Source organism: Neomonachus schauinslandi, chromosome 4 (assembly GCF_002201575.2).
Source record: "Neomonachus schauinslandi chromosome 4, ASM220157v2, whole genome shotgun sequence".
Classification (NCBI taxonomy): domain Eukaryota; kingdom Metazoa; phylum Chordata; class Mammalia; order Carnivora; family Phocidae; genus Neomonachus; species Neomonachus schauinslandi.
Window position 1 is genome coordinate 102,387,999 of NC_058406.1, and position 27,278 is coordinate 102,415,276.

At 39.5% G+C, this 27,278-nt stretch overlaps 1 protein-coding gene across 9 annotated transcripts in view; it reads left to right on the plus strand.

The window, feature by feature from the left end:
• Positions 1–27,278, plus strand: part of RPRD2 (regulation of nuclear pre-mRNA domain containing 2) — a 92,280-nt gene that overhangs the window by 29,730 nt on the left and 35,272 nt on the right. For all 9 annotated transcript variants that reach the window (XM_021688047.1, XM_021688048.1, XM_044914151.1 and 6 more), the window contains exon 2: positions 14,735–14,864. In XM_021688047.1, coding sequence (XP_021543722.1) covers positions 14,735–14,864 — 130 coding nt within the window. The remainder of the gene's footprint in view (positions 1–14,734; positions 14,865–27,278) is intronic.

The following is a 27,278-nucleotide window of genomic DNA, read 5'->3' on the forward strand; positions in this document are numbered from 1 at the left end:
AAAACATTTTGCTGATTAAATGATATGTGCATAGTTATTATTCTGCGTAGTTATTAGGTATAAGCAATTAAACAACTCATGTAAATCTCTGTACGTAGTGTTACTGCAAGCAGACCAAACATTTCTGAGGTCAGCTGAGAAGAAAACAATTGATTTGAAGCTCTAAGACTTCTTTGAAGATGAGAGTTCCCAGGTGATTGGTTCTCTGAATTTTTGGCAGCCTAGATGTTTCATGAGCCTCCTAGATGTTGTTAGGAGCCAGAACAGAGCAAGGGAGCCCTAGGATTGGAGGAGGTAAAAATCATAAAGCCTTTTTCTTTCCATTTTCAGAGGCCAGAGTTAAAAGTAAGAAATATTGTCATACATACTTAGTTTAATTAGATGGCATTTTTTCCTGTACTTACCTGATACATACCAGCTTACAAAGAAAGAAAACTGGGAGAAAACAACTACTCTTAGTGAAGTATTCGACTTGCTTTGTTTTTTTTTAAAGATTTTATTTATTTATTTGAGAGAGAGAATGAGATAGAGCATTAGAGGGAGGAGGGTCAGAGGGAGAAGCAGACTCCCCGCTGAGCAGGGAGCCGGATGCGGGACTCGATCCCAGGACTCCAGGATCACGACCTGAGCTGAAGGCAGTCGCTTAACCAACTGAGCCACCCAGGCGCCCTCGACTTGCTTTGTAATAGAAGTATGTACTACAAACATATTTCACATATATTATTTATTCCTTCCAAAAGTCTTTTGAACTATTATTTTCATTTTTTAAAAAGATTTTATTTATTTATTTGCAAGAGTATGAGAAGCCTGACGTGGGGCTCAGTCCCATTACCCTGAGATCATGACCTGAGCCAAAGTCAGATGCTTAACCGACTGAGCCACCCAGGCGCCCGTCATGTTCATTTTAAGATACGGAAATTAAGGCTCAAAGACATATAATTTTAGTCAAGCTCATGACCCAGTTAGTTACTGAGGTAGAATTTGAATTAATGTCTGTCTGGATCCAATTTCTGTTTTCTTTCTATAATACCATCCTCTGAAAGGAATGAGAATTCTGATATGTGGATTTGAGACAGGACTATGCTTAGCACCTAAGGTGGGACAGATTAGAATATTTATTTGATATTCCTCTTTTCATCAGCATTTTCATAATGGTGAAATTAGGTCAAACTTCCAAAGACTAAATGTTATAAAAGAGCCATGGGGCAGATTGTTTAAGGCTCTATAATAATAGACTTATAGAAGATGGACTTGGTTAACAAGGGAAAGGAATAAACGATTCCTTCTCCTTCGCATCTTAAGTCATTCTTTGGTGTCATCTAGGGGACCCCAGAACATTTGGGGTTAATTGATAGGAAAAGAGAAGCAGATAGTTTGGAACAATGGGGGAAGATGAGGCCTGGATGGGGGTGATTTTAGAGGGAAGCCTTGGTTAGTATTTGTTTATCCAATAGAAGGTATTATATGCCTGCTAAATAGTTGATTGGCATTGAGATACAAAGCCACTGTGCTCAAGGAGCTCATGGTCTGGTGGGGAGACATTTGTTAATGGATATTTTCAGCTCCAAGTGAACAGTACCGTATCTGTGCACAAGGTGTTCCAGCAGTATTAAGGAAGGGCATAAGGTGGAGCAGCATAGTAGAATTTTCTTTTCTTTTCTTTTTTAAGATTTTTCATTTATTTATTTGACAGAGAGACACAGCGAGAGCGGGAACACAAGCAGGGGGAGTGGGAGAGGGAGAAGCAGGCTTCCCACGGAGCAGGGAGCCCGATGTGGGGCTCAATCCCAGGGCCCCGGGATCATGACCTGAGCCAAAGGCAGATGCTTAACTGACTGAACCACCCAGGCGTCCCAGTACTTAACTTTGTAAGTTTCTTGGTGGCTTATAAAATGGCGCATGTTTAAAACAATGGTATCTTAAATCCAGTAAAATACAGTAAAAAGCTGGAAGGATTGACAGGAGTTAGATGTAGAAAATAAGGGGAAGTTAGAGTCAAAGTCAATGAACCTTTTTTGTTTTCTTCACTTTCAGTATATAAACCATTTTATGGTTTTCGGTATGGTCTTCATATTTGATTAATGGTTACATTAATTTTGTGAATTTAATAAACCAATTCTACTATTGGTGGATATTTAGGTTTTAGTTTTCTTTTGGTTCTTTACAGATCACTGGTAACACTGAACATTTTTCTGTTTAGAATTAGGAAAGGTTTGATTTAGTAGATTTCTAGATAATTGTGTATAATGATATTTAACAAATATCCTGAGTGGCAAATTGCTTAAAGAACTTCTGAGTTGATACCTTATGAATATTAAGAGACTACTTTGAAATTTTTAGATGATATGGGGCTCTTTCAGTGTACATTGAAATCATTTTACTCAGGATTCAGGTTCTAAAATCAGTACTTAAAGAGAAAAGATTAGCCTTAAAATTGTTCACTAATTACAATATTCATGGGTGTGATTTTTTGGTAAAACACCTTGAACAGAAATATATATATGATACTGTAATTGGTTGTATATAATTCCATAGAATGAGTCATTTAGAAATTAAGTCAGCTGAGTGTTTTGATGCTTGGAACACCAGCAAATTTAGGGAGATAAAACTTGTCAGTTCTTTTGTTTTTCTTCATCTTTGTAAAGATCATCTCATTTCTTCTAGTTCTTTGTCAGTATTTATCTATGGTCTCCAATTTTGAAATTCAATTGCCTTTGTCCTTGAATATTCAACTTTTTTTTTTAAAGATTTTATTTATTTATTTGAGACAGAGAGAGAGACAAGCAGGGGGAGTGGCAGGCAGAGGGAAAGGGAGAAGCAGGTTCCCGGCTCAGCAGGGAGCCTGATTCAAGGCTCGATCCAAGGACCCTGGGATCATGGCCTGAGCTGAAGGCAGATGCTTAACGACTGAGCCACCCAGGTGCCCCTAAGTTTTTTTTTTAATTGGTATTTCATGAATTATTTTAAATTTTTTATTTCTTTTATTTTTTTAAGTAAGCTCTACGCCCAGTGTGGGGCTTGAACTCATGACCCCAAGATCAAGAATTGCACGCTTTACTAACTGAGCTAGCCAGGCACCCGTGTTTAGCTTTGGTATTCTTTTTGCTCTTAAACTCTGGCTGAGTACTTACAAATGAATTCTTCTGAGTTAAACGTGAATATGATGTGACATCCAGTAACGTGTAACTCTTGAGATCTGAAATTTCTGTATTAGGATATTCTTTGCACTTCATGGTGTATAGCATGTGATATTTGTATAAGACTTTTGGTTTGGTGGGATGGCACATACATTGCCAGAGTTCTCATAACCCTGGTATCCCTGAGTCAGTACTTTGTTTCCCCAGTCCCAACAAGTGCATTTCATTAAGAGGGAATTTAAGGTACATTTTAAGTTTGTTGATGAATCTGTTTCCAGATAAACTTAATTGTAAAATCTGAGCTCCCAAGCAAAATATGAAAGCACTCTTTTTTTTTTTTAACTTGGTAAACAAAGTAAGCATCTCTGACTTCTAAACAGTCCAGCACTGTTCATTATTTTAAATTCATAAAAGAGAAAGAAAATGGTATTTTAGCTCTGAAAAGAGTGTTAGAAACAAAAGCTTAGGCTAGTTCTTGCTCAGCACTACACATAGGTGATGGGATGGGATCAGCACCCTTTTTACTCTCATAGTGCCCTAGTTTAGATGATAGATGATTGTCCTCAATATTGTAGTGGAGCAGTGTGGCACTCAGATTTTCTGTGTAGTTCAGTGTTCTCTCTGCTACCTTGATGCTTTTTTCAGATAATTATTCTTCTCTTGTTGACCCTCAACAAATCAAGCGAGTGATTTTAAAGAAGTTGGAGGATTTACCTTTTTATTTTTATTTTTTTAAAGATTTTATTTTTTGAGAGAGAGAGACAGTGAGAGCAGGAACACAAGCAGGGGGAGCGGCAGGCAGAGGGAGAGGGAGAAGCAGGCTTCCCGGTGAGCAGGGAGCCCAATGTGGGGCTCGATCCCAGGACCCTGGGATCATGACCTGAGCCGAAGGCAGACGCTTAATGACTGAGCCATCCAGACACCCCAGGATTTACTTTTTTAAAGAGAAGATACGGATTCTTTGGGAAAAGGTATAATTTTCTTCTCTTTAAATATTTGTGGCACTGCCATTATTTGTACTATATATACATATGTATAAATAAATATATTTTTAAAGATGTATTTATTATTTTTAAAAGATTTATTTACTTGAGAGAGAGAACACCTGCACACGGGGAGGGGAGGCAGAGGGAGAGAAAGAATCTTTAAGCAGACTCCATGCTGAGCACGGAGCCCGTGGGGCTCAATCCCATGACCCTGACATCACCACCCAAGCCAAAACCAATAGTGGGATGCTCAACCGACTGCGGCAGCCATGTGCCCCAAAGATTTTATTTAATTATTTTATTTTGAGAGAGAGAGCGAGCGCACTCGAGTGAGCAAGTGGAGGGAGGGGCAGCAGGAGAGGGAGAGAATCCCAGGCAGACTCGAGACAGCACGGAGCCCAATGCAGGACTCAGTCCCCTGACAGCGAGGTCACAACCTTAGCTGAACCAAAGAGTTAAATGCCCAACCAAATGAGCCACCCAGGAATGCCACAAATAAATATTTTTTAAATTATAGGATATTGAAGCTGAAGGTAACTATACGAGTCAGCTATTAACAAGCTATCTGAAAATATATATATATATATATTTTTTTTTTTTTTAAGAGAATAAAGTTTACTTTATTCCACTAAAGTGGAGTTTCTTAAAAAATACATTCAGGCAGCTTTCCTGCAGCCCTAAGCCCAGGCCTCCAGTGCCCCAAACCCTGTGGGTGTTGGAGCACCCCCTACCCACAGCCTGGACGTTGATAATCAGCAGCCAGGAGCAGGGAGGCTTCAGGATTCAGGGTCCCAGACACGTCATAAATCCCCAGGCCAGAGCCAAAACCGCTCTGATGACAGAAGGGGTCCAAGGGCCATGACACCCACACAGGCCTGCTCCCGGCCCCTGCTCTCCTCCTCAGTGGGTGCAGAGGCTAGAGCTAGAACCCAGACTGAAGGCTGGGTGAAGTCCTACAGGGGGCTCTGCTGCTCCTCCATCCTGGCTCCTGGGGGTTCGGGGGGCAGAACTGGGTGGAAAGGGTGGTAGTTGTGTTCTCTAGATTTCCTGGTCTCACCCCCTAACTGCAGTTTCTCCTCTGTGCCCAGACGAGTAGCTGTTGTGAGTTCTTGTGCTGACAAGCCCCACCCCCTGACACCACTGTCCTCAGCAGGCTGGCTACCCAACCCTTTCCTTCTCCCACCCCCTTCATGAGGCTGCTTCAGAGCTGTGGCCCTCCTGGGGTGACAGAGGATACACGCAGTACCACGCTGATCATGGAGGGGGACGCTGAGCGGGCAGCTGATGCCAACAGGACCAGCTGTAAGGCTCCCGCCCCCACCCCATGGAAGAGGAGTGACCCCAGGCAGACTGGGGAAAAAGGCCGTCACCTTTACCCACAGCTCCTCCCCATCAGCAGAGCCCACCACTTCTTATGGGGCGCCGGCATCTGTTTTCCCTAGAGGCCCTCTAGCCACGCTCTGTCCCACCCAGGAGAGAGAACAGCCTGGGCAGGACTTCACAGACAGGAGGACCTGGGCATGGGGGATGGGGGCTATAAAGTGATAGCTAGTAATAGCTAATACAAGTCAGTTATTGTATATACTTTCATTTTTTTTAATAAAAAGATCATGTAACTATTATAGAAAGTTTAGATAATTATCATCCAGTTTTATGTACATTTTAGTACATTTTTCTTTACTGTGTTTTTCTTTAATGCAAGACAAGCATCTCCGTGTTATTTACAGACACCTACTTAACAACCACATGATGTGGATGTACCTTTACAAACTATTTTCTTACTATGATTCTTTAGGGTGCTTCTAGTTTTTCCACAGTTATAAATAATGTTTTTGTCCATGTGGCCTTTTCTTCTTCCTCCTCCTCTTCTTCTTCTAAAGATTTTATTATTTATTTATTTGAGAGAGAGAGAGGGAGTGAGCTCACGCAAGCAGGGGGAGGGAGAGGGACAAGGGGACTCTGCACTCAGCATGGAGCCTGACAACGGAGCTTGATCTCACAGCCCTGAGATCATGACCTGAGCCAAAATCAAGAGTTGGACACTTAACTGAGCCACCCAGGTGCTATCTCTGTTTTTCCTTTCAACATCCTCATTTTATAAATGAAGTCAGACTAAAGCTAATGAAAATTAATCCTTTTCAAGGGTTACAGTTCAGGTCTTCTGACTCATGCTTGTACCTTTTCCATTATACCATAATACTTATTCTCTGTAATGGAAAGACTACTCAGGTTGAAAACACTTTATTTTTTATATCTGTTGCCTTAACCCATTTTTTGGAACAAGGCAAGGCAGACATAAAATATTAATATTAACTCAAGTTAAAAGTCATGTAACCCTTCTGGGGTACCTGGGTGGCACAGTTGGTTAAGCATCCCAACTCTGGATTTTGGCCTAGGTCCTGATCTCAGGGTGCTGGGATCGAGCCCCACATTGGACTCTGCACTCAGCGTGAAGTCTGCTTGAGATTCTCTTTCCATCTCCCTCTGCCTCTCCCACTCGTGCTCTCTCTTCCTCTCTCTCTAAAATAAATGAATCTTAAAAAAAAAAAATCATCAGGGGCGCCTGGGTGGCTCAGTCAGTTAAGCGGCTGCCTTCAGCTCAGGTCATGATCCTGGGGTCTTGGGATCGAGCCCCATGTCGGGCTCCCTGCTCAACGGAGAGCCTGCTTCTCCCTCTCCATCTGCCTGCCACTCTGCCTTCTTGTGCTCTCTCTCTCTCTCTGTCAAATAAATAAAATCTTTAAAAAAAAAAAATCATTTAACCCTTTTGCCACTAGGTTAGCAGGTTTATTTTGAATAATTTACTAATTTTTTTAAATCAATCAGTGTCCCATCTTTTCCTTTTTTAAAAGATTTTATTTATTTATTGGTGCAAGAGCAGGGAGAGGGGCAGAGGGAGAGGGATTAGGATAAGCAGACTCCCCACCTAGGGCGGGCTAGATCCCAGGACTCTGAGATCATGACCTAAGCCAAAGTCAGATGCTTAACCAGCTGAGCCACCGAGGCGCCCTGGCCCATCTTTTCCTATTGTCAGTCTCTCTCCCCTTCTTCATAATTATAAAAAGAGGGTTGAGTTCTTAGTTTCTAGATTGTTGAGGAATTGCTGTTGTGAGAACACTGATTTTATACCTAAATGATTTTCTGCAACAACCTCTAGAATACCTAACCGTACCTTAAATGAAGCCTATCCTTTATAGTTACATATAAGCCAGCTGCCCTCTGGGATTATGAACCAAACTGAATAGAAGACTACTCGTTTTTCATTCCTTTTCTTCTTTTCATTGTATTTTGTTCTCTTTCTTTCTAATGTATTCATTCTGAAAGCATACTATGTGTTAGACCAATACAATGGTAAGTAGTAGTTAGAGTTCCAGTTTTTTTTTTAATTTGCTAGTTTTAAATCATTTCAAATTTAAAGTTGTGATATATTGCAAAGACCTCCTGTGTACCTTTCCCCCAGATTCCCTAGTAATTAACATTTTATCTCTGTTTGCTCTCTTATTGCTATCTCCATGCACACACATTTTTTTTCGCTAAACTATTTGAGAGTATGATGCAGACATGATGCCCTATTTAATACTTCATTGTCCATTTCCTAAAAAAAAAAAAGCTATTCTCCTTATAGTTGCATTAATAACCTTGGGTTACCATAATAAAACACCACAAACTGTGTGGCTTAAACAACAGAAATGTATTTTCTTACATTTCTGAAGTGAAATGTGGAAAGCCCAAGCTCAAGGTTCAATACCAAGATCAAGGTTTCTGGTGAAAGCTGTCTTCTTGACATTTATTTATTTATTTATTTATTTATTTATTTACATATATATTATATGTTTTAAGATTTTATGTATGTATTTATTTATGAAAGAGAGGAGCAGGGATGCATCAGCCAGGAGAGGGGCAGAGGGAGAGAATCTCAAGCAGACTCTGCTGAGTGCAGAGCCTGAGAGGGCGCTTGATCTCACGATCCTGAGATCATGACCTTAGCCAAAACCAAGAGTCAGATGCTTAACTGACTGAGCCACCCAGGTGCTGGCTGTGGTTAAATTTTACCAGTTATCCCAATAATGGTCTTTAAAGGTCCAGGGTCATGTGTTGCAGTTAGTTGTCATGTCTTATCTTTCTTCAATCTGAACAGTCTTTCCTTATCTTTCATGACCTTGCCATTTTTGAAGGATATGGACCAGTAACTTAAAAACTATCCATAAATTTGTATTTTATTTTTCCTTATTGTTAGATTCACGTTATGCAGTTTTGGACAGACATACTGCAGAAATGATACTGTGTTCTTATTATATTTGGAGGAATATAATGTCGATATGCCCCGTAATAGTGATGTTAACTTTTATCACTTGGTGAGATGGTTTTTGCCTGTGAGGTTTCTCCACTGTAAAGTAAATGAGTATTTTTTGGGGAAGTAGTTTGAGACTTTATAAATTCCTGTTCTGCATTAAACTTTCTCTTGCTAGCTTTTTAGCATCTATTGATTATTGTTGCTTGAGTCAGTTCTTAACTGTGATGGTTGCCAAATGCTGTTTTTTTAAACGCCATCATTCCTTATATATTTATTGGTTTTCATTCGATTGATTATAAGGCAGAGCTTCCCCCTTCACCTGTTTGTTTACATCAGTATGTATTCATGGATTGCTATTTTATTCAGTGCTTATAATCATTTACTATTATTGATTTTGACACTTGTCCATTCCATAGATTTGGCCATTGGGAACCCCTTGAAGCTAGTGCCTGTGTCCTTCTGACATCATACTTTGAGCACTTTTTTACTTTCTGGTGCAATATGTTCGAAGCTCTTGAACTTTCTTTCCTGGTGTGGAATCAGCCATTTCGCCAAGAAGCCCTGGTTCTTCTTTGAAACCAAGATCTAGATATTAGATATTGGGATATTATTACTTCCAAGCTTGTCAATGGAGATTAGGAAATAGTTGTATTTACACATATACATATACACACACATTCATCCCCCTTATATTTCTATATTTAACTATGAGGCTTACACCAAGACTTCCAATTACAGTCCAGCACAACAGGGTTTATTTTTTTTTTAAGATTTTATTTATTTATTTGAGAGAGAGAGAATGAGAGAGAGAAAGAGAGCACATGAGAGGGGGGGAGAGTCAGAGGGAGAAGCAAACTCCCTGCTGAGCAGGGAACCCAATGCGGGATTCAATCCTGGGACTCCAGGATCATGCCCTGAGCCGAAGGCAGTCGCTTAACCAACTGAGCACCCAGGTGCCCCACAACAGGATTTATTTTAATCTTCTCCCTTTCCACATTTGTAATTTCCTAAGTCTGTATCTATTTCGAAAGTTGCATTAATGAGATCTGCACTGCAAGTTTGGATGTGGGGTATGAAAGAATGACTAGTCAAGGATGACTCAGGATTTTTGGCTGAAAAAAGCCACCAGAAGAAATGCCATTTACTGAGATGGAGAAGACTATAGGAGGAGACAGTTTGGAGGAAGAGAGCAGAAGGTCATGTGTTGAATCTGAGCTGTGTATTAGACATGCAAGAGGAGATGTTGGGAAAGTAGTTGGATATTTGAGTCTACGTTGGATATTTGAGTCTACGGTTCAAAGGAGAGGTCCAGGCTGAAATGCAGATTACTTCAAGACAACTAGTTCAACTTTTGGGGCCAAAATGCTTATATTTCCTTATAGCCTATTATGAAAGCAGCAAATATGTATGTTAGGATTAGATTTAGAATAGAGGCAAGCAAAAGGAAAATAGAGATCAATACTATTAAAAGTTAATTCCAGGGGCGCCTGGGTGGCTCAGATGGTTAAGCGTCTGCCTTCGGCTCAGGTCATGATCTCAGGGTCCTGGGATGGAGTCCCGCATCGGGTTCCCTGCTCAGTGCAGAGCCTGCTTCTCCCTCTCCCTCTGCCACTCCCTCTGCTTGTGCTCTTCTGTCTATCTCTCTGTCAAATAAATAAATAAAATCTTTAAAAAAAAAAAAGTTAATTCCATATCCTTTCTGATCTCTTTCACAGATTTTTTTTTCTAATATGAAATCACTCTGTAGTTAACTACTTTTTTCATTTGATGGTTTTTTATTTCCATTTCAGTAAATTTTCATTTTTTAAAAAAATATTTGAGAGAGACAGAGATAGCAAGTGAGAGAGAGCACAAGTGGGAAGGAGGGGGAGAAGCAGACTCCTCACTGAGCAGGGAGCCCGATGTGGGAATCGATCCCAGGACTCTGGGATCATAACCTGAGCTGAAGGCAGATGCTTAACTGACTGAGCCACTCAGGTGCCCAGTAAATTTTCATTTTATCTAATCCCAGACCATATTCAGGTTTCTTTCGTTGATCCAGAAATGTCATTTACAAGTGGTTAGTCCAAACCTATGTGCAATTTAGGGATAGAGATTAATTATATCAGATTACTTTGTCCCTTGAGTCCCTTAATCTCTCCATTACATTTCATGCCACTGATTTGTTGATGAGACTGGGCCAGTTGCCCTGCAGAATATCTCACTTTATAGATTTGTCTGGTTGCTTCCTTGCAGTGTTATTAGCTCTTTTTATTATTTCTAACAATAAAATTATCTGCAGCTTTTTCTAAAACACCCTTCTATATAAAAACTTTTCATGGTTTCTTATTAGCCACAGAGTAAAGGCTAAAACCTCCTCAGCTCAATATCTAGTAACCATCAGAATTTGTTATCTTTGCCTATTCTTCCACTGTTCTTCCAGCCAAACCTTTCTGGTCAGACACAAGTAGAAATAGGTAGTATTTAAGAATGTAGACTTTCGATCCAACTGTCTATATTTAAATTCCAGTTTCAGTACCTACTAGATGTGACAGTTCACATCATTCCATCTCTTAAATGGAGGTAACAGTACCGACCTCATAGGGTTGTTGTAAGGATATCAGTTAATATTAGTATCATCTTTAAAACAGTGTCTAGCACATAGAAAATGCTGTAAGTATTATTAAATAAGCTTAAAAATCTAGCCTAATTTTTTCCCTTCTGCAAAACAAAAGACACTCATTGCACAGTCCTTTTCAGCACCTTTACTCATGACTTGTTCTTGCTGGAGTGCTCTTCCCCTTTCTTCCTGTCTACAAAAATTTAACTTCTTCATCAGACATTTAACTAATATTATTTGAACACCTGCCAGATACTCAGTAATTGAGGTCATAGCAGTAAACAAGACAGAATTCCAGCCTTTAGGGAGCTTATACTCTAGTGGAAGATACAGTCAAGTACACTACAGTGTGATAAGTGTATGACACGTGTACCTTCAGGATGCACTAAAGGCGTCTTACAGAGTCAGGGGAAGCTTCATGGAAGATGTGATATATAAGCAGAGAGTTGAACGAAGAAAAAGAATTAGCCTGTTAAAATGGGCGGCAAGACAAGGGAAGGAGGTGGGGCTTGGCTTTGAGAACAAAGTATAGTTCACTAAACTGCAGCTTTAAGGGAGAGTGGCTAAAGTTGAGGCTAAACAAGTAAGCAAGAACTAGGTTGCAGAGGGTTTGGAAAAGCATTCGAGATGGGTCTTCTCAAATCCCACTGTCTTCAGGCGTCTTCTCAGACTACCTCAGCCAATTTTTCTCATTTCCTCCTGACTTTCTGTAGTGATTTGACTATAGAGTGTAGGGTTTGCATTGGGAAGAAGTTGCATTAAAATAGTTGGAGGTGGTTTGTTTGGGGAAGAAGTAGTGATAAGATGGGGGGCAAAATCTGACATGAATTAAGTTTAATATTTTGGACTTCTATGGATGAGTAGAAAACACAAGATATTCAGGATGGGATATCCTAGAAAAGGAAAATTCCAAGAGAGAAAGAGAGTCCATGTGCAAGGTTTCTGGGAACTGTATTTCATTAAAGATAGAACTTTGAAAGGGAAGAGATGAGACTGAAAGAGAAGGTAAGATCCAGATCATAAATGGAGACAAAGGTGTTCAGGCGTTTTCTAGTAAGCATTTGGAAATCATTGATGGATTTGATATGAGAAACAAATTGGATAATGTTTGCATATTAGAAGTGAATTTAGCAATTTAGAGAGTAAATTTGAGGAGACTAAGTCTAGAGGCAAGATAACCAGTTAGGAGGGTACTGCAGTAGTAAAGGTCAAAGGTAATGAACCCAGCAAAGAGCAATAGTAGGAAGAGAAGGAAAAGAGATAAATTTTACAGATACTATTTGAGACAAAATTGGCTGGACTTGGAGATGTATCAGATGTAAGGGTCAGGTAGGGAGGAGGAAGAGTCAAGAAAGATTGCTAAAATTCTGGCTAAATACAAGAGCAGTAACAGATGGAAGAGGAGGACGATTACTAATACTGAAAAATCAAGTTCAACGTGCCTCTGAGACTTGAACATGGATGTGTGCTTTGACTGATAAAGGGAAATCCAGGCTTGGTATCCATAGACATGGGAGTCATTGATGCATAGGTGGTGGGAGTTAAAGCTGTGGAAGTGGATGGTTATGCTGATAGCATGTCATTTTCTGTGCTTTAAGCACTGTCCTGAATGCTTTATATACATTGTTTCATTTAATTCTTGTAACAACCCTGTGAGGTTGTCATTTTACAAAGAAAAAGAAAGTGTCATATAGAAGAGTTAAGTAGTGTTTAAAGCTAATAAGGGACAGTCAGGAGTGGAACAAACTAACTTAAAACCTGAAATCTTAAAACATGATGCCATGGGTGAATGGAGAAGAGTGCTCAGGAGAGAACGCTGGGGAACTTCAACATTTAAAGGAGGATGGTCACAGGTGGAGCTGCCTATCTACACATGCTCACCATGTATATATGGAGAAGGAATCGGAGAGGTAGGAAAACCAGGAAAGTGGTTAAGACAGAAACCAAGAGGAATTACCATAACAGATTATTCTGTGTGCCAAAAGCCACAAAGAAATAACATTTTAAAAATTTTCATCAGGTTTAATAAGTTGGAATTTATTGGTAATTCCTGTTTAAGTGGAGCAGTGGCAACATAAGTGAGATGGCATAATTTATATAAAGCTCTTGAGCATAGTAGATTGCATATTTTAAGTACAAACAAAAGTAGCTCCTATAGTTACGGAGTTAATAGGAGTTAAAGTGGAGACAGTGAGAACTCTTTGAGATACTTGAATCTGAAAGATCTTAACTAACTCAGGTAAGTTGATTTGGTTGGGTTTAAATATGGATACATTTTTTTTAAAGAGAATAGAATTTCCATATGATTTCTGATGATAATGAAGAACATATGGAAGGACTATAGCATTGTAATGTTGAGGGCCCAGCTGAAGGAGACTAGATTTATATGGTTTCAGTCCTCCTGGTATGATTTTTCTTCAGCAGAACCCAGGAGTAGAAATAAAAGTGAAGTAAAGGCATTCAGTTAGGTTGATCTAGATTTAGGATTTTGTTGAATGCATGTGATAGAAAGGCTAAATCGGGGGGATGGGGGAGGAAAAGAAAATGAAGGTTTTAATAAAAGAGTATTTTAATAGTTTAAGGGGTGCTTGGGTGGCTCAGTAGGTTAAGCGGCTGACTCTTGATACTGGCTCAGGTCATGATCTCGGGGTTGTGAGATCGAGACCCAAGTCAGGCTCTGTGCTGGGCATAGACCCTGCTTAGGATTCTCTGTCCCTCTGCTTTCAGGCACGTACATTCTCTCTCTTTAAAAAAAAAAAAGTGGTTTAAATAATAGATCAAAGACTGGAATTGGTAGAGAAAAAATTGAGTACTAAAAGTGACTGTAAAGTTAGGAAAAATTTAGAACTGAGATCTTGATAAAAGTGACAAATACGGTGACTAACATAACATAATAAAAAAATAATAAAGTGACAAATATAAGGGGAATGAGAGGCTGTGGTCAAAAAAGGGGATTTTAAAATGTGCAGAGGAGTGGTTCTTGGAAATCACTGAATTTAAGATCAAGATTTTGAGAGACTGGAAAACGTGATGAATCATCCAAATGGGCGTTAAAATTGTCGAGGATATAATGAAACTTGGGGTGGTTTTGCCTGAGGTTCCAGAAAGCAAATTGATTGGGCCTTGTTTTGGGCCTTTGAAAAACTTGACCTTCGTGTGTGTATGTATGGGATCAGATTACTTATTTCCCAGGACCTAGTGCTGGAGCAGAGTGTTGCTTCTGGTTAGATGGCAGGATTTAGGTGTACCTGAGTAGTATCTGGACTAGTTGATGAAAAGAATCTATCTACAATAATAATGTAGAGGAGGTTAAGCAGTTTGCCTAAGGTCACATTCTGGGTGGTTCTAAAGCCCATGCTCTTTCACTAACCCTAGTGTTTTTGCAACAAGGTGAGCTCTTCAAACATTCTTTCCAAATGTTTGGGAGAACAGTTTTGTTTTATTTTAGCTTCTCCAGAGTTAATGAGTTTTTTAGTGCCAAACATCTATAAAGTGAAGTGGAAATCTATTCAGGGAGCACCTTGAACAGAAAATTAACCTCAGTGTTTTTAGACGACACTAGTTTCAATAAATTGATCCATTAGTTCATTTGTCTGTTTATCTATTCTCCACCCATGTAATAGTGGTTACACAGTTTGAGAACACTGTATTTGGAATAAGTTGAACAAAGTATAATTTGACTCATTTGGTTTTATTTATTTTCTTTTGTCATCTCTAGCTGCCTATCCCCACCGTTTGAATCTCTTTTACCTTGCCAATGATGTCATACAGAACTGCAAAAGGAAAAACGCAATCATTTTCCGTGAATCATTTGCTGATGTCCTTCCTGAAGCAGCTGCTCTAGTGAAGTAAGTAAATTCTTACTGCTTTTGGGGATCTAAGCTTAGATCATTAAGAATTTTAGTTTTCCTTTTTACCTGTCAGTAAGAACTGTTAATAGTTGTACATGTTTGAAGATCAAGGATATTTTGCCCAAATTGTTTGTGTAACTTTCCCACTAATACACACATTTTTCTTTTAAACATTCTTTCTTCTCTCTCTCTCTTTTTTTTAAGATTTTATTTATTGGGGCACCTGGGTGGCTCACTCGTTGGGCGTCTGCCTTCAGGTCATGATCTCGGGGTTGTGAGATCAAGACCCGAGTCAGGCTCTGTGCTGGGCATAGACCCTGCTTAGGATTCTCTGTCCCTCTGCTTTCAGGCACGTACATTCTCTCTCTTTCAAAAAAAAAAGTGGTTTAAATAATAGATCAAAGACTGTGGAATTGGTAGAGAAAAAATTGAGTACTAAAAGTGACTGTAAAGTTAGGAAAAATTTAGAACTGAGATCTTGATAAAAGTGACAAATACGGTGACTCTATTAGTCTATTATATTAATAGACTAATAATTTTTTAAAACAACTGCTTTATATTACTGTAACTGATTTCACAGAAAAAGGTGGAAGGACATAAAGTTCAGTCCTTTATTTTTTTATTTTTTAAAGATCTTATTTATTTATTTGAGAGGGAGAGGGGCAGAGGGAGAAGGACAAGCAGAGACTCCTTCTGAGTGTGAAGCCACACACAGGGCTCCATCCCAGGACCCTGACCATGACCTGAGCTGAAGTCAGACACTTAACCACCTGAGCCACCAGGCACCGGAAGTTCAGTCCTTTAAATTAAAATTTCAAGTGCTGAAAATGTTGTTTGTTTGTTTTTTTAAGATTTTATTTATTTTGAGAGAGCATGAGCAGGGGGAGGCAGAGGAAGGGGGACAAGCAGAGAGCCCAACTTAATTAAGGGCTCAATCCCAGGACCCTGGGATCATGACCTGAGCCAAAGGCAGATGCTCAACCATCTGAGGCACCCCAGTGCCAAAAGTGTTTTTATTTTTATTTATTTATTTATTTTTTAAGGTTTTATTTATTTGACAGAAAGACAGCCAGAGAGGGAACACAAGCAGGGGGAGTGGGAGAGGGAGAAGCAGGCTTCCCGCAGAGCAGGGAGCCTGATGCGGGGCTCTATCCTAGGACCCTGGGATCATGACCCGAGCCAAAGGCAGACACTTAATGACTGAGCCACCCAGGGCCCCCCAAAAGTGTTTTTAACTCAATGAGGGTATCTTCAGAAACCTGTAGTAAGCATAAGACTTAAGAGTGAAACTGTAAAAGCATTCCAAGACAGGGATGCCTTCTGACATCATTCATATTGGTCATTATGCTGGAGATCCCGTTCATTTCTAAATAAGTAAATAAAAAGAGTACATTCAGAAGAGACAGGATTGTCATCACTTGCAAATAATATGATTACCTACATCAGGGATGGGCAGCCTTTTTCTGTAAAGGGCCAGGTAGCAAGTATTTTAGGCTCTGTAGGCCATAGGATCTCTGTTGCCACTACTCAGTTCTGCTATTCTAGCATGAAAGCAGCTATAGATAGCAGGTAAACAAGTGGGTGTGGCTGTGTTCCAGTAAACTTTATTTACAAAAATAGGCAGCTGGCCTGACGTTCATAGTTTGCCGACCCCCAGCTCATGTAAAAGTGAACTAATAAGAGAGGTAATTTAAATAGTTAGATTCAAGTTCAAGTGCTAGCTGTAACCAATTTAAAAATGTAATTAGGGGGGCGCCTAGGTGGCTCAGTCGGTTAAGCATCTGCCTTCGGCTCGGGTTGTGATCCCGGGGTCCTGGGATCGGGCCCTGCGTCGGGCTCTCTGCTCCGCGGGAGCCTGCTTCTCCCTCTCCCTGCTGCTCCCCCTGCTTGTACTCTCTCTCGCAAATAAATAAATCAAATTAAAAAAAAAAAAAAGAAAGAAAACCTCCCTTTAAAAAAAAAAAATGTAATTAGGAGAAAAGATTCCTTTTGCAACAAAAAGTTCTGCCCCTCCCAGGATAAAAGAGATCCCGCTCAAGAGTAAATGTAGTAAGTATGTTAAGGGTTTTGTTTTGTTTTGTTTTTTAAAGATTTTATTTATTTATTTGACAGAGAGAGACACAGCGAGAGAGGGAACACAAGCAGGGGGAGTGGGAGAGGGAGAAGCAGGCTTCCCGCCAAGCAGGGAGCCCGATGCGGGGCTCGATCCCAGGACCCTGGGACCATGACCTGAGCCGAAGGCAGATGCTTAACGACTGAGCCACCCAGGCGCCCCTGTTAAGGGTATTATAAAGAAAGCTTTTGGACTTTACTAAAGGGTATTAAAGATCTGGATAAAAGAAAAGATACATTATGTACCATTTTGAAGAGAAAGATTTGGTATTGTTAAAAATATGATTCCCAGTATATAATCTATAAATTCATTGTGCTCTCAGTCAAAATCTTAATAGGGTTTAATGTGGAAGGATAAAATACATAATTGTTTTAAAGAATAGTAAGGCTAGATTTCCCCTATCAGTTATTAATGTATATTTTAAAACTCCAATAGAAGCAGTAGAAGACTATATCATTGAAACAGTATATTCTTGGTTATAAAGAAATTAATTACACAGTATATGATAAATGAGGGGATAGTAAGATACGAGTTTTAGTATTCCATAAACATCCCCATCCCAACCACTACTACCCTCTTTTAAATTTCTATTCACAGATATACTTTAGATTCATTTCTACCCTCTTGTGAATTCTTTTCTCTTAAGACTGTTGTTTTAATCCCTTTAATTCAGGAGGGGTAAATGACTAGAGGTTCCAGGCAGGTCACATAGATGAGTGAGGTGGGTTGAATTGAAGAAGAACCCATCTAAAAGGAGCAGCAGGGCGCCTGGGTGGCTCAGTCGTTACGCATCTGCCTTCAGCTCAGGTCATGATCCCAGAGTCCTGGGATCAAGCCCCACATCGAGCCCCACATCGGGCTCCCTGCTCCGCGGGAAGTCTGCTTCTCCCTCTCCCGCTCCCCCTGCTTGTGTTCCCTCTCTCGCTGTGTCTCTCTCTGTCAAATAAATAAAATCTTTTAAAAAAATAAAATAAAATTCTCTTCTTTATTGAGCTGAAAAGTGAATTTAGACTAGTTGTTATCATTAGAGCTTAATATGTTCTTTTGATTCTTAAGGGTGTAGAGAAAATTGCATGCATGTCTGACCTTTGTTGGGAAAAGATGTCATGACAGATTTGGGGGAAACAATGAGCTTGGTACTCTGAAGTAAACCCACCGTAAGAACGGATTCTGTCATAAAACCACTTGGGAGTTTGGATTTGGGCAGTTTTTTCTCTCTTTTTCTCTCTCTCTGTCTCTCTTTTTAAGATCTATTCATTTTGAGAGAGAGAAAGTGCGCATGCGTGTGCACAAGTAGGGGACAGGGAAGGGGGATGTAGAGAGAGAGAGAGAATATCGCAAACAGACCCCGTGCTGAGCATAGAGCCTGACTCGGGGCTTGATTTCATGACCCTGAGATCATGACCTGAGCCAAAACCAAGAGTCTGACGCTTAACTGACTGAGCCATGCTGGTGCCCCAGTTTTCTAACTAAACTGACAGCTGCATTTCTTCTCTCATTACATGCATTCTCTTGGAGATTTATCTACTCATGGATTAAACTCTTGCTCATATTATCCTAATAACTACTATAACTGCATCTAGATTTTTGATGTTTTGTTTTTAAAGATTTTATTTTTAAGTAATCTCTACACCCAATGTGGGCTCGAACTTACAACCCCAAGATCAAGCATCACATGCTCTACCAACTGAGCCAGCCAGGTGGCCCCCCCCCCTTTTTTTTGACCATGTCTTCAACTTCTTTTTGTGAATTACTGCCTCATTATTATATGATGATATTCAGCTCAGAACATCTATACATTTGTATAAAGCCCTGCTCCCACAGTTTGTGCGAAAATAGGTTATAAATTGAAAATTGTTATACAAATCGTATTTGAAACTCACAGTAACCAACTTTGCAGGTAAGCAAATTGGATTTTATTCTTTCTTTTTACAAAATGAGAAAACTGAAGCCCAGAGCAGTTAAGAAATTGTCCAAAAAGAAATTGCCCAAAGTAAAATGTCAATTTAGTAAAAGAGGTGAGAATAGAACTGAGATTTTTCTGACTCTTAGTCTCCTGTTATTTCTTTTTCTTTTTTTTTTTTTTTAAAGATTTTATTTATTTATTTGACAGAGAGAGACACAGTGAGAGAGGGAACACAAGCAGGGGGAGTGGGAGAGGGAGAAGCAGGCTTCCCGTGGAGCAGGGAGCCTGATGCGGGGCTCGATCCCAGGACCCTGGGATCATGACCTGAGCCGAAGGCAGACGCTTAATGACTGAGCCACCCAGGCGCCCCTAGTCTTCTGTTATTTCTGTTTTACAATACAGTCTGCCCCTTAGTAAATTTTAAATTCTTGTCCCTTCATTTCTTAGTCACTTACCAGAGACTGTTTCTTTTCCTGTTTCTTTCTCCTTTTCTTTTTTTTTCTTTTTTATTTTTTTAGATTTTTATTTTTTTTATTTGAGAGAGAGAAAGAGCACAAGAGTGGGTAGAGTCAGAGGAAGAAGCAGACTCCCTGCCGAGCAAGGAGCCCGATGCGGGACTCGGTCCCAGGACTCCGGGGTCATGACCTGAGCTGAAGGCAGTCGTTTAACCGACTGAGCCACCCAGGCACCCTCTTTCTCCTTTTCTCTCTCTCTTTAAATTTCCCATTATCATCTCTATTTGATATGTTTATATTTTTATAATAGCCTTCTAACTACTTTCTTATTGTCTGATATCAGCGTCAGTTGTTTTTTTTTTTAATCTGTATAAATCTGCCAATAATAGTACCCACCCCACAGAGTCTGGGAACTACTAAATGAGTAAATACTGTGATGTAGAGTGAGTGCTTAGAATAGTGAGTGGCATATAATAAGCACCTAATAAATGTTAGCTGCTACTTTGATGATGAGGTTGATAATGATGATTACTCCTACTATTATTATTAACAAATTCATGTTACCAAATCACTGCTCTGATAATTCTTTAAAAAAATGTTTTCATATTACTACATAATTTAACAAATTCCTTTCCATGTTTGTTATTTATTTATTATTTTTTAAAGATTTCATCTTATTTGACAGAGAGAGACACAGTGAGAGAGGGAACACAAGCAGAGGGGGTGGAAGAGGGAGAAGCAGGCCTCCCGCCCAGCAGGGAGCCCAATGCAGGGCTTGATCCCAGGACCCCAGGATCATGACCTGAGCCGAAGGCAGACGCTTAACGACTGAGCCACCCAGGCGCCCCCAAAAGAAATTTTTTTAAAAATAAAAGACTGGTTAGGCGCCTGGGTGGCTCAGTTGGTTAAGCGACTGCCTTCGGCTCAGGTCATGATCCCGGAGTCCTGGGATCGAGTCCCACATCAGGCTCCCTGCTCAGCAGGGGGTCTGCTTCTCCCTCTGACCCTCTTTCCTCTTGTGCTCTCTGTCTCTCATTCTCTCTCTCTCAAATAAATAAATAAAATCTTTTTAAAAAATAAATAAAATAAAATAAAAGACTGGTTAATGCCTCTAAAAAATAAAGTCTATTAAATTAAAATTATTACTTATATGATAATAAAAGCTAAAGGACAGGACAAAAGAAAAAAGGCTGGTTAATGATAACAGTGCATTTTAGCAAGTAGGTGAATTTGCAAATAGGGAATCCAGGATTGAGATTAATGAGGATTAACTGTGTGTAAAAAAATCTTAACAAAAGTTGCGTAAGATCTCTATGGAGAAATTTATAAAACATAATTGAGAAACATTGTAGAAAACCTAAATAGGTATTTGTGGATAGGGAACACTCAGTATTTAACAATGTCAGTTCTTCCCAAATTGATTTATAAATCCAGTGCAATTTTTTTTTTTTTTTTAAGATTTTACTTTTTAAGTAATGTCTACACCCGGCATGGGTCTCAAACTCACAACCCTGAGATCAAGAGTCAACATGCTCCACGGACTGAGCCAGCCAGGTGCCCCAATCCAGTGCAATCTTAATTAAGATCTCAGTAAAGGCACCCTCCCCTCTTTCTACAGATTGGCTCTGAATTTTATGTGGAAGTGCAAAGAATTCTCCTTCCTCTCCCCCAGAAAGAGAAAGCCAGAAACTGCTGAAGAGTAACAAGGTGGAAGGACTGGCTTTACCAGATTTCAAGCCTTATTATAAACCTGTAATAAATAAAGCAGTATGGTATTAGCCCGAGATAGCCACAGAAACTGATAGAACATAATACAAAGTCTAGACACAGACCAATGTATGTATATACTAGATCTGTGTATGAAACTATAGGTAGTGGAAAAGGAACTTTTTTCTTACAACTATTGCTCAGGCAATTGGCTATTTATGTATATGTATATAAAATTAGATCCCATCTCTATGTGTATATATATAAAATTAGATCTCATTTATACCGTACACAAAAATTAGTTGCATGTTAAAGACAAATACAAAAGAACTAGGGCCGCCTGGGTGGCTCAGTCAGTTAAACATCCAACTCTTGATCTTGGCTCAGGTCTTGTTCTCAGGGTCGTGAGTTCAAGCCCTGTGTTGGGCTCCATGCTAGGCGTGGAGTATACTTAAAAAAAAAAAAGAGGAACTTAAAATTAAAGGAAATTTAAAAAGCTATAAATCCTTTTGAAGGAGAATATCTCATGACCTTACCTCAAAAGATGGATAAATTTGACTTTTTTTTTTTTTAAAGATTTTTTTTATTCATTTGAGAGTAAGAGAGAGACAGAGCACAAACAGCAGAGGCAAAGGGAGAGGGACAAGCAAACTCCCTGCTGAGCAGGAGCCCGATGCGGGGCTTGATCCCAGGACCCTGAGATCATGACCTGAGACCCGAAGGCAGACGCTTAACCATCTGAGCCACCCAGGTGCCCCTAAAGTCGACTACTTTAAAACAAAGACCTTTTATTTATTGAAAGACACCATAAAGAGTGAAAAGACAAGCCACAGAGTGGGAGAAAGTATCTGCAGTGCAGTCAACAAAGGGCTCATACCCAGAAATACAAAGAATAACAAAATAACACGAAAAAGACAAAAAAAAAGTTAGAAGGTTTTACCTGGCACTTACCATATTAGAAATTAAAACAGAAATTGTTTAGGGCGCCTGGGTGGCTCAGTTGGTTGGGCGACTGCCTTCGGCTCAGGTCATGATCCTGGAGTCCCAGGATCGAGTCCCGCATTGGGCTCCCTGCTCGGCGGGGAGTCTGCTTCTCCCTCTGCCCCTCCCCCCTCTCATGTGCTCTCTCTCATTCTCTCTCTCTGAAATAAATAAATAAAATCTTTAAAAAAAAAAAAAAAACAGAAATTGTTTAAATATTAATCACCTTTAAAGCAATAAACAAATAATTGGGGCACCTGGGTGGCTCATTTGGGTAAGCATCTGACTCTTGATTTTAGATGAGGTCATGATCTCAGGGTTGTGAGATTGTGCCCCGAGCCTGCTTAAAATTCTTTCCCTCTCCCTCCGCCCCTTCTCTACCTCTCAAAAAAAAAAAAAAAACCAACAACAATCAAACTTTTTAAAAAATTTTAATGAGGGGTGCCTGGGTGGCACAGTTAAACGTCAGACTGTTGATTTTGGCTCAGGTGGTGATCTCATGGTCATGGGATCAAGCCCTGCATTGGGCTCCACGCATAGCAGAGTCTGCCTGAGATTCCCTCTCTCTCTGCCCCTCCCGCTTGTGTTCTCTCTCTCTCTCAAATAAATAAATAAATCTTCAAAAATTTTTTAATGAGAAGAGCTCATTAAGAGCTAGTGTTTTGCATTTTTTGCAGATCTCTTTAATATCTGGTAGTAACAGTGTACAGTTAAATTCTCTTATCTGCTTCTGCATTCAGTCTGTTGTGATATCACATCATATAGTCTTAGAACTGCTGAGACATGTATATCATTACATACGGTGTAAGTCAAGTTCCAATCAGGAAAGCGAAACCACACACCAGTAATTTAAATAAGGAAAATTTTAATGTAAAGAATTGGTAAGTAGGTAAAAAGTAGCTGACTACTATTAGAAGGAATAAGGGAACTCTAAGGTGTAATGGGATATTATGTGCTGAAAGCAACTACTACCTGTGGACCTGAGGGAAAAGTGAAGGAAGAGCCCTTCTCTCCTCCCAATTGAAATTCAGACCTGAGGAAAGAGTGGATTGCTGCAAGAATATGCTACCCGCCATTGTAGCGGCAGAGACTGGCTGGGGAGCACTCATCACTGACTGCAAGAGCAGCAACATTCGGCTGTGCTCAAACCCTGCCAGGAAGCCTATATGCTGATCCATTTAAGAACAGAACACCAGAAGAATCCCAACTGCTTCTTCAGCCTGTCAGTGAGGCTCTAGGGACCTCTCTTGGCAGAGACTAACACTGAGCCAAGGGGAAATAGAGTTTGCAGTCTGGCTCCTGTACCACAAAAATGGGTGAGAGGCAGTAAATTAATAACTAGCACATTTATTTGCCAGATAGGGCATACATTTTAAAGTCCACCAATACCAACATTAACAGGACTGTGGCACAGTGGAAGCTCTCATATACTGTTGGTTTAAGGGTTGATTGGTATAAAATAACCTCCTTTTGAAAAGTTTGTTATGTACACACTATGATCTTTGGATTTCACCCCGAGGCTTTTACTCCTGAGAAACTTGCATAGATACAGCAAAATCAATAGCAGAGAATTTTCATAGCAACATTGTTCCTGGTAATAAAAATTTGGAAACAATCAAGATGTTTTTCTGCAGTAAAATGAATGTGTTGTGGCATATTGGAATAACCAGATAGCAAAGAATATTAATGAATTTCAGTTACATGCAACAACATAGATAAATCTCACAAAATATTGATTGCAAGTACAAAGGAATATTTATGCATATATATGATTCCTTTATACAAAATTCATATTTGGCAAAAATAAACTATTATTTATGCATACCGACATGTTAGAACCATAAAGAAAAAACAATTACCACAAAAGTCTACCATCTTAGGTAGTTCAAAGGGATTGTGCTTTTGAAGGGGCCCTTGAGTCTTCTGGGGAGCTGGCAGTGCTTTATTTCTTACGATTACCTGGGTATTCACTTTTTAATTATATGTTGAATAATTTTATATATATGTTTTAAGCAGGTTTTCTGTCATGTTCATTTCATAATCTCAAAATGGAACCATTTTTTTTTTCTTTAAGATTTTATTTATTTGAGAGAGAGAATGCAAGCGGTGGGGAGGAGTGGAGGGAGAGGGACAGGCAGACTGTGCTGAGCACAGAGCCTGACATGGGCCTTGATCTCATGACGCCAAGATCATGACCTGAAGCTGAAATCAAGTCGGACGCTGAACTGACTGGGCCACCCAGGAGCCCCACCACTTTAAAAGGTTGAAATAGAGCACAAGAAAAGACTTACTTGAACCAAACCTGAATTTTAAATTGCAGTATTGAGTAAATAGAAGAAGTTGGTTCCTTTTGAAAATTGAATTGGCAGCCTTTAAGTACAATTTGTATAAGAAACCATAGAGCAGTGTAGTAGTCCCACTTAGGTGATAAGCTCTGTAAGATTTTGCTTACTCCATCCCTTCTTTGAGATTCAGAATCAAGAAATTTTCCCTTCCTGATTTCTTTGTTTCAGTCTGGATTAAGGAACTTTTACTCTTTGCTACCATTATACCTTGTCTCTTCTGTCCTAGTACCTAACACACTACATTGTAATTGATACAAGTGCTTTTTATCACCAGTTTCTGCCCCCCTGACTTTGAGCTTCTGCTCACAGCAGAGTGCCAGGCACTTCCTAGGTGATTGGTAAATGCCTGTACAACGGATGACTGATGATTGGATGGGATGGAGATACTGTGGAGTGCTGAAAAGCAGTGTGTCTTTAAGTACAGGCCCCAGGTATTCTTAGGTGGGTCCATGGATGTAGTTTAAAGGATCTTAGTTTATGAGAAATAAATTTTTTAATTTTGTTTTATAATAATTCAAAAGTAATTGAATTATTTAGTATAATATTTAGTATCAGCTGTATGATTATCTTATATTAATAGTTCTGCAACTCATTTTCAGTGGCTGTGTTAATGTGTTTGTGATTGCATTTTTTTCCTTTGTTTTTTGGGGGTTTTGTTGTGATTGCATTTTGGCATGAGATATTTTATGAGAAGCTAATGAGAACAGATTAAAGATGGCTTTAATATATACATAATTGTTTGCATCAAGTAAAGGCACTAATGATTTCACCATACATTATGAAAAATATTTCCGGTAGTTTCTATGGAGAAAAATGGTGAAATAATTAAATAGTAAGGGTATTATAGGGTTGATAAATTAAAAACAATGTATACATTATCATGCTCACATTGTAATTTGTTTCAACAAAATATCATTTATCCCTTTAATGTCAGTATGAATGGTATTTGCCTTATACTTAATTTGTAAATTCTAATTTGTAGTTGTTGAAGAACTATAGAATGTAATCAGTAGGATCATATAAGGGTAAAAAGATATATGGAGACTGATCTTCATAGGAAATCCAAGAGAATTCACAGACTAAAAAAGATTTAGCAGGGTTGCTGGGTACAAATCAACATCAAGATTCAGTAGCATTTCAATACATAGAAATAACCTATTAAAAAATATAATAGAAGGGGCGCTTGGTGGCTCAGTCGTTAAGCATCTGCCTTCGGCTCAGGTCGTGATCCTGGGGTCCTGGGATCGAGTCCCACATCGGGCTCCCTGCTCAGCCAGGAGTCTGCTGCTCCCTCTCCCTCTGCTCCTCCCCCTGCTCGTGCTCTCTCTTTCTCTTAAATAAATAAATAAAATCTAAAAAATTTTAAAAAAAATTCATGTAGAAGATTCAGTGTCTAGGAGTAGCCAAGATTGTTGATAAACAGCAAGCTATTTGGCTATTACAATTATAAAAGAATGTGGTATCAGTATAAGGACAGATTTAAGGAACAGAGAAAGCCCAGAAATGGACTCAGGCATATATAGATAGGACCTTTGTAAATGGTAGAAGGTGCATTACAAATCATTGGAGGAACGATGAACTCTTCAGTAAGTGAGTCTGGGACATACGCTTTCCATCCAGAAAAAATACAATTGTTAAATGTTTTTCTATACCATATACACAAATATATTCCAAATGAATTTACCTTAGTGTATAAGACAAAACTTTTGGGGCGCCTGAGTGGTTCAGTCGTTAAGCGTCTGCCTTCAGCTCCGGTCATGAGCCCCACATTGGGCTCCCTGCTCCACGGGAGGCCTGCTTCTCCCTCTTCCCACTTCCCCCTACTTGTGTTCCCTCTCTCGCTGTGTCTCTGTCAAAAAATAAATAAAATCTTAAAAAAAAAAAAAAAAAACCTTTAAAAATGTTAGAAACAAATGTTTTTATGACCATAAGGGTTAAAAGCTCTTTTAGAGGGCACCTGGGTGGCTCAGTTGGTTGAGCATCCGACTCTTGATTTCAGCTCAGGTCATGATCTCACAGTTGTGAGATCGAGCCCCAAGTCAGGCTCCGTGTGGAGCCAGCTTAAGATTCTCTCTCTCCAGGGGCGCCTGGGTGGCTCAGTTGGTTAAGCGACTGCCTTCGGCTCAGGTCATGATCCTGGAGTCCCTGGATCAAGTCCCGCATCGGGCTCCCTGCTCAGCAGGGAGTCTGCTTCTCCCTCTGACCCTCCCCCCTCTCATGTACTCGCTCTCTCTCATTCTCTCTCTCTCAAATAAATAAAATCTTTAAAAAAAAAAAAAATTCTCTCTCTCCCTCTCTGTCTGCCCCTCCCTGCACTCCCTCTCTTCAAAAAAGGGTGGGGGCTCTTAGAGAGAAACAAAAGTACTTAAGAATTTAATGACATCAAAATTAGACTTCTGCATTATGGAAGACACCATAAAATTAAGGACAAGTAACACACTACGGAAGATATTTGTTATAGGCAAATAAAAAAGCAAAGTTATATAAATGGGGATCAGGAGACAGGATAGCAAGTTTTTAGAGATAAAATCTATCCATTTCTGAGCTCCAGGTTTTTTAAGTGTTGACTCTCTCCTTAAGTTGACCTATTATTTAGTCTTCCATACAGTTAGTTAGCAAATATTTACTAAAACCCTATAAGACAAATGACATGACATCCCAGAAATAAGATTTTGGTAAAGAAAAGATTCTCCTGAGTGAGGCACAAGATTATGCTGTTTAACTCTGTTTATTTTAACTGTGATACCTGGGCACCTCCCCCTGTACTCTTTACACTTTGAAATAATTTGTTAATACCTTGCTGTTTTATTTTTTTATTATTTTTTAATTTTTTTTTAATTTATTCATTTGAGACACAGAGATAGAGAGAGAGCATGAGCAGGGGTAGAGGCAGAGGGAGAGGGA